Consider the following 8442-nt stretch of genomic DNA (forward strand, 5'->3'; position numbering starts at 1 on the left):
GGCTGAGCATAGCACTGATCTTTTAAACGTTGCATGATGATGATAATATTTCGAAAAGTTAATACGTCTATATTGTTATGTGCTTAACATTAAGTTCGAGAGAGCAACGAAAATGAAATGAAAAAGTTATAACAGTGTAATTCTTTATTTAGTTTTTTTTTCTTCATATGACACATTTATTTATGCATACATATACTTGTTTGCGCGTATCCGTGCGTGCATGCATTTATCTATGACTGACTGTCTAAATGACTTAATTACCTCTTCAACAAAGATTATATCAGGTTACTAAGATAGATATTATACGCATCATAAGATTATGAGACACAGTATAGACGAGAACGCAAGCATGATATATATATATCGTCAACTAATGCATTTACAAAATGAGATATACAAATACCGAAAATCATATAGAAATCTATAGAAAATATACATAAACAAATACATAACCACACACACACATATATATACATATATATATACATAAATACATACATACATACATATACATACACATATACATATGTTTATACATACATACATATATACATATATATATATACATACACATACATATATATATACATATATATACATATCTATGTATATATACATACAGATGCATACACATATACAAACATACATATACATACACACACATACACACATACATATACATACACATATCTATATATATATATATATATATATATATATATATATATATATATATATATATATATATATATATATATATATATATATATATGTATATATATATATATATTTATACATACATATATACATATACACATATATTCATATACCCATACATACACACACATTCATATACATATACATATATACACATATATATACACATATACATACACATACATACACCCATACGTACATACATATACACATACATATATAAACATAAACAAATACACTGTCTACAGCTGTCATACAACACAATTTGCGGATTTGACAAGAAGACTTTGGCCTTGAATTTTTTATTTTTAATGTTAATTTACTACTTACTATTTATGTCATGTTTGAACATGTTGGTTGATAGTAAGGGATACATTTTATTGTAGAATGAAGCTATGCTGTTTGCGGTCACCAACATGAGCCAATCTGATACATCATCATCAATAGACGACATGCAATCAACCCTGCTTCCAAGAAGTGTCTCCAACAATATATCTTCTTCTTGACTGAATAAGTTAACCACGTATCTCACTTCTAAAGAGTCAATCACTCTCTCAAAGAAAACGTTTCGTTCCTCAAGCAGCATTTCGCAACCTAAAATAAGATGTTTCGCTCTTTCGTCAGTCTTTTTTCCACAGAGTTTGCATACCTTAACTTCACCAACAGGCATGATATATAGTTTCATTACTTCAGAGATAGGCCATAACATGAATGGAAATTTACGCCCATGAAACCATATACTACTTGGTTTTAAGTCGAAATGAATGTTTCTGAAGTGAATTAAATCACCCCTTAGTTCCATATTTGCTCTCCAGGAAGTTTCTTCATAGTTTTGAATAATATCAATAATATGTCGATTCCAAACGAGTTTTTCTTCTGTTTGTACTCTTGCGACTCTGGTCAATGGAAGCATACATATATAGGATGAAATTGCTCTTTTTCAGCCGAGTGTGTAAGGGCGATTGGACTTTTATCTGGAAAACGATTTTCATTATGCGCTTATGTCAGTATCTGAACAACCCGCTAAAACAAACGGGCTTTATACCAGATATTGCCAGAATAACTAAGAAATATGGTATGGGAAGTGTTCTTTTAGACTATGCATATACAATACGAGTGCATGCAACCAAGAGAAAGGAAAAATGACCAGAAGAAAGCTGATCAATCACGTCCGTGAACAAGACACACGGCTACGCAGTCATCTTCTGTTAACAGTGTAACTTGCCAAACAAATTACAGTTTTCAAATATTTAAAAGTCACAAACTAAATTCGGAACAAATCGTGTATTCTATTTCAAAACCACACAACCACACACACACACACACACACACACACATGCATGAAAGGAAGCGATCATTCATAAGTTATTACGAATAAGAGTACCGGGAATTGCTATGCGTTTATTCTTGAACGATGAGCTGAAATATATTTATATTCGACATGTAAATATGTCTTCATGGTTTTCAGAGAAACAAAAGAAACGCATTTTCCCAAACACGAACGTTTTGAGATTTAGTAGAACAAAAGATATGTGTTTGTTTTTGTTTATTGGGGGTGGGTGGTCATATCATTTTCATTACATGGCTGCTTTATTCTCCAGACTAAACAGCTGAAAAAACATTTGTAGATAAAAATATAATGTATTGATGTAAAGCAAAACCTTAATTTTTGAGCCTTCTGAAAGCATTGCAGTATGATTTCACTACCACACACTGCAGTTTTATAGAACACAGTCAGTATGTCTCGTTGTGTGTCAAAAAGCTATAGTTGTCTTCATTTAAAATGAAATGCATGGCATCGGATCCATATTTCAAACGTTTGCTCCACCATTAGTAGATTTTTTCATAAATCACATCTGAAAGGATCGGGCAAGTACAATCTTGTATATGGTATGCCATATTCCTATCATATTAGACGGACCACGAAATGGCAGTGTTGTCTAAGGCGGTCGACGTTTGAGATCACTGCCATCTCATCCATGTCCTCCTCGGCTTGACTATCGACTCGGCTAACGCCGTAATGTATAACGTTTTCCAGTAGTTTTCCGATGGTCGATGGTCCTTCCCAGTGTTCCCCCGGGTTCTTCATCCATCAGGTATGCTGCGCTTCATATCTAGCTAGCATGTACTAAAAACGGGGCCAAAACCCATTGAAAAATCAACAACAACTAATATATAAAATATTTGTCTTCAAATAAGCCTTGAAATGATGTCATCAGTCATTGATCTACGGTTTAGTTTTGTTCTTTTGAACAAAGATAAGGCATACACCAGAGGATCTATACGGAAAGGTCATGGCCGTTCCTACTTTTGTTCCAATACCCTCTGATTGAAGAACTAAATTAGGTCAAAATACCACTCCCAGTTAAATTGGCCAAGCTACTATCAAAATATTTTGTCTATTTCACCTATTGTTCCGAAACCACTTGTATGATCCATTGTTTTATGTTTCAGCTATTGTTCTAATTAAATCAATCACTTCTGTCACCTATGCAGACCCTCGATACGGTTTTGCTTTGCTAATACTCAACCTCTGAAGTTAAGCTGTGCGTGTAATTATATATTACTGCATATGCGTATGTATGCATTTATAGAAATAGACAATTATGTATATATGTATGTACACCTTATCCATGCAAAAGGACAAAGCGTCAGCTTTGTTTTGCTAGTCACTGGTACAATGCCAAGACTCAGCTTGAAACACTTCCTTTATAAACACTGCCAACACTAAATGAAGTCCAAGCAAGATATGTGTAGAAATTTCATTCCAAAAGAAGCAATCGTGTTAAAACAAATGGAGTCATTTTGGCATTGGTGCAAGGTTTGTTTCACACCTATTACAATGAAAGAACAATTACAAAGAGAAGGTTATTTGAACTAGTACATTTCCTGTAAGAGGGTTTTTACCCAAATTAGACGCTCTCTTATGGGTTATCTTTCTCCATAAATACCTTTGATAGATCTTAAATACATCAAGTTAAAGTAATTTAATGAATACCTTGCTTGAAAATCATGACACCTCTCTTTCAACAATTATTTTCATGTAATCGAAGGTAAGACATGCCTTTAAAAATAGATATTTTAGAACTGACTGGCATATCACACGTTTGGAAGTTATGGGCTAACATGTCAAAACTGAAGCATACATAAGCATTAATGAGTGGTAATCATACAGATGTTGTTTTTGTTGTTGTGGGGTTTAACGCCATTTTTCAGCACACGATAGCCTATACATGGCGGCCAGTATTAATGGTGAAGGAAGAATTCTGGAAAACCACGGGAAGAACCACCGACCCACGAGAAGCTACTGGCAAGCTTTCTCACATACCCACATTGGCCGAATCCTAGACTCGAACCCACGCAGACAGAGGTGAGATGGCAGTGATTAGTAACGGAGAGCGCTTTAGACAACTAGTCCACTCGGGGCCCCTAATGATAGAGATAAACAAAAGCTTTTAATTGTTCGCAAGACAAACAGCTTTCAAAACCGTTTCAGTATAATCGGCAGAAATTAATAGCTATATCTAAGTCGTTTTATGTACTGCACTCCAATACAAATATGTCTTGCAGATATAGGAATCGCATGTTTATTTAATATAATTAGATTTTGGGGTGTAGTTTGAGGGGGATATGGTGTGACTGGAATTAACTTCCATGCAGATCGTACTTTCTTTCGCTTACCACAGATATTCTCTGAGGTTTTGTATGTACATTCGTAAGAACACGTGTGCGTGATTCTGGTTTCGTGCCTATATTTATTGAACATCTTACCACCGTCGGCTCGTTTATGATGCACAAAGGACGGCTTCATTTCCCCACTAATGTCAAGGACATTTGTCTCGTTCATCGTCAGATTAGTAGTGGCAATTATTTCCTTGTCCGGACCTGCACGATCTTTATTCTCATCCCTGGATGCGTCCGATATTGCTACTTGAAGTTTTCTATCCGCTTCTTTTGACCTATGAATTTCTTTATATGGCCGATTGATTTCACCTTGCATCGCCTCCTGATGTGTCTCCATTTTATTGGTTAGCGTCTGACAATGCCTCCGTGCCTTTTCTAGATATTCTATTCGTTCTTGCATCGCTTTCTCACGTTGTCTGCCTTCAGTTGCGAATCTTTCTATATATGTTATCTTTGTTTCCATCACATTTATCCTCTTTATTAAAATTGCAATTTCCTCACTTTGAACATATTTGCTTGGTTCTGCTGCATTTGGTATGATAAAATAACAATAAATGACGAAACAATGAATGAGCGTTATTTCCGTCATATCCATGAAAGTGCCTGAATAGATTGGGATGGGATGTGCGATTGTTGTTATATTAGGAGGTACACAAAGCAACCGTGTCACGCAACTGGCACGTATCATGATAGGATTGTCATCTGTATCAAACATGACGTGAGAGGCCTCACTAGACCCACCTCAAACTCTGCCAGGCCAAAACGCAGTTCTCCTATGACACTAACATTTCGATAGTCTTGAAAGGGGTTTTGTTGTGGAATACACGTCTAATCAAATGTTTAATGCGCTTGAAAATTAAACTCAAAAAATCATACAGGACATAAGTAGTATATAAAAATACCGTAGGGACTAGGGACGTTAATGATAAAATAGGGGTGTTGTACCGTAAGGACTATACAAATTTTAACATTGGAAAATATGTCTGATACCGTAGGGACAAGAGAAATTTAACATGGTGGGATGGGACTAGATAGAGACAATGGGAATTTAACATGGGGAATTTTAACATGGATGGGACTATAGAAGAACAATGGAAATGGAACATGGGACAGGGAGAGAACACAGACAATACACATTTATTTTATTTTATTTTTTTTATTTTTTAAACTGAGGCATGAAAATGAATGTCTTTTCGAGGCATAGGATTGGCCCTGAAAAGGGCCTTTGGGTTTTATGTTAACATACCATACTGTTAACCTAGAGGGCACCACATAGGTCTCCTTCTTTTCCTTAAACTCTGTCTCACTTCTGGACCGTAAATCAAAACCCTCTTTAAACAACCTTGTCTTTCTACGTAGATTCTTCTTTTCCACACACATGTATCCGTCATCTTGACAATAGTCCACGAGAATCGGATGTACATGGGTAAGTCCGTTCTAAACATCATTGAAGAGACGAGAGTAGAGGATTCCACGTCGGTCCACATCTCGGTGACGAGAACAGGTGAAGGAATGTAGCGAACTGCCATTATTTATAGGGAAAGGAAGGATCGAAACGGATTGAGTTGGTTGACCAATCCAAACACTCGTTACAAAATTCAGTCACCATTCGTCCAATCGGAAGAGAACAGTCCGTGACGTCACATTCCTTATATAGAGTCGCTAGCGTTTGTGGGCAGTCAATCCATGCGACATAGCATAAACATGGCGCAAACTCAGAAGACGATCAATTGGGGTGCACCGGTCGTGGAGACTACCCAAGAGAACCTGGACTTACTTCCAGAATAGGTAAATTGGGATTTTGTGGATTTTTTTCGCAAGAATTTGATCCAGAACCAGTGCATTCACCACCTTCTCTTTCTTTACCACACGTGGAGAATTTTAAACAGAGACAGAAAGAAGAACTGGAGAAAGGTATACAACAGCAAAAAGAAGCAGAACAAGCTTTTCTCCTATAGCAGCAAGAAGAAGAGGTAAGAAAGAAACAACAAGAAGAAGCAGTAAAGAAACAAGAGGGTGAAAGTCAAACGGTCACGATACTGTTAGACATTTTAGCGGAGTTAAGATGTCTGGAAGAAATGTATCGGACTTCTTTATTACGACCGAAGAGAAAAAGACCTTCCCGAGCTAAACAACCCAATCCTGTGACAACACCTACCATACTACCCTTAGTGATTTCTACCAAATCATCATCGACATTACGCAGTCCAGAAGTAGGCCCTGGCCGTGGCAAAGGCTTAAGACAGTTAAAGTTGATTGCTTCTTTAGTCTGTTGTTTAAACCCACAAATACCCAAAGGTCCTTTTCAGGGCCACCCATTTCCCTGGAAAAGTGATAATATTTCAATGGCCAACATCAATTAAAACTTAAAAAAAACCTTTTTACCCTTATAGTACGTGTGAATGTGTGAGTGCGTGAATGTAGATTTTTATTCTAAAACTCAAAACCAAGAGACACTTACATTTTATAGACTGTTTATTCTGGTACAAATTTTACAATCCAATTCACAACACAACATAGCATTTAAAAAAGTTCATAGGCTTCTTCTTTTGACTGTCTTCACTCTCTCTCTTTTTAATGTCTTCACTTTCACAGCTTTTTCTTGCTCTTCATCCTCACTTTCTTCCCTTCTTCTTTTTTTTTTCTACTGTTTCTGTTTCTTTACCTGTCTTCTTTCTTCCTCTTCTTCCTTTCCATAACTCACCTCTTCTTCTTCTTGCTCCTGTATTTTCTTAGGGCAATCTGGAGACCAATGTCCTTTTTCTTGACAATGATAACAGGTATCTTGACTTTTGTCTCTTCTATCCCATGGTTTTTTTTTTTTGACGGTCTGGACACTCTGTAGACCAATGCCATTTCTTCTGACAGATATAGCAAGTATCTTGACTTTTACCTCGAAAGGAGCGTGAGTAGTCCCTCGGCTGCTCTGAAGAAAAATTTCTGATGACCCCTCGCGAAGCTCTGATGAAAAGTTCGATCTGTGTAATCTCGTCCCTCGTTCTGCTCAGTTTGCGAGTGAAATGAATAGTGGAAGGACAAGACACACACCCTTTATATACGCTGATCTGCCATGGATATAAAGTGACCCATGGTGTTTAAACTTTAGTCATTTGACTTGTTGCAGTCAAGATGAAACGATCCAATTCATTCGTGAAGAAAGGAGAAGAAAGTAAGAGGCAGAAACGTGATCTATCGCATCGTACCATTGCTGAAGTCTTGGCACAAATTCATGCCAGTGATTTTGAAGAGGACGTTAGTGAACCAGAATCCACACCCAGCGATTCTATACCTAGCCAAATTTCACCAATCAACCCTGAAAATTACTATCACATTCGAGAGACGGAAAAGCGTCCCTCTAGAAAATTTAGAACCACGGCTCACAAATGCACGGTGAAGTTTAAAGATTTCAAGTCCTACGCACCTTTGGAGAAAGCAGGAGGGTTCATCACCGAGGTGTGGGATTCTTCGCTCACCACACTCAAGCGACAATGTCAATCCAAAGAAGACGATCGCTTGAGACTTTCCATAGAACACGACGGTTTGAAATCCCCTGTTTGGATCGAGTTTAGCAGTCCCGCAGAATTGACTCCTTCCTAAGTCATGGACAAGATTCAACACGTGCAACAATCCAATGACCAGTTTGACATCACCGATGGAAAAGCGACACTGTCCATGACCCACGTCTCTCTTCCTCAAGGGACTGGCAACAAAAAGGCCTTATTGGTAAACGGCCTTCGCAGCATTAAGCGTAGCCTCGTCCAAATTCACAATTCTCAAGACCAGATGTGTTTAGCCAGGGCTATCGTTGTGGGACGAACCTATGCCGACATTACGACACGGCAGAATGGAAAAGAGCCTGGGAGAACATTCGAAAATCGAACCGAGCCAAACAACGAAATGAAGCAGAACTCATGTTACAACAATCTGGCCTGTCCAAAGACACACGCTGCGGCATTTCAAGATGCCCTAGCTCGACGCTACACCTTAAAAGTGTACCCTCAAGTAGTGCGCGGACCTCTGTTGTTTCGAGGCCAGGACTTT

General features: G+C 37.6%; 1 protein-coding gene across 1 annotated transcript; it reads right to left on the reverse strand.

The window, feature by feature from the left end:
- Positions 1-4228: 4228 nt before the first annotated feature.
- Positions 4229-4996, reverse strand: LOC149772029 (uncharacterized). Its single transcript, XM_089947965.1, has one exon. It carries the CDS (start codon positions 4994-4996, stop codon positions 4229-4231), a length of 768 nt encoding a protein of 255 aa, XP_089804091.1.
- Between the last annotated feature and the right edge of the window lie 3446 nt (positions 4997-8442).

Source organism: Sinohyriopsis cumingii, unplaced genomic scaffold (genome assembly GCF_028554795.1).
Source record: "Sinohyriopsis cumingii isolate HCF-2022 unplaced genomic scaffold, ASM2855479v2 utg001527l, whole genome shotgun sequence".
Taxonomy (NCBI): Eukaryota; Metazoa; Mollusca; class Bivalvia; order Unionida; family Unionidae; genus Sinohyriopsis; species Sinohyriopsis cumingii.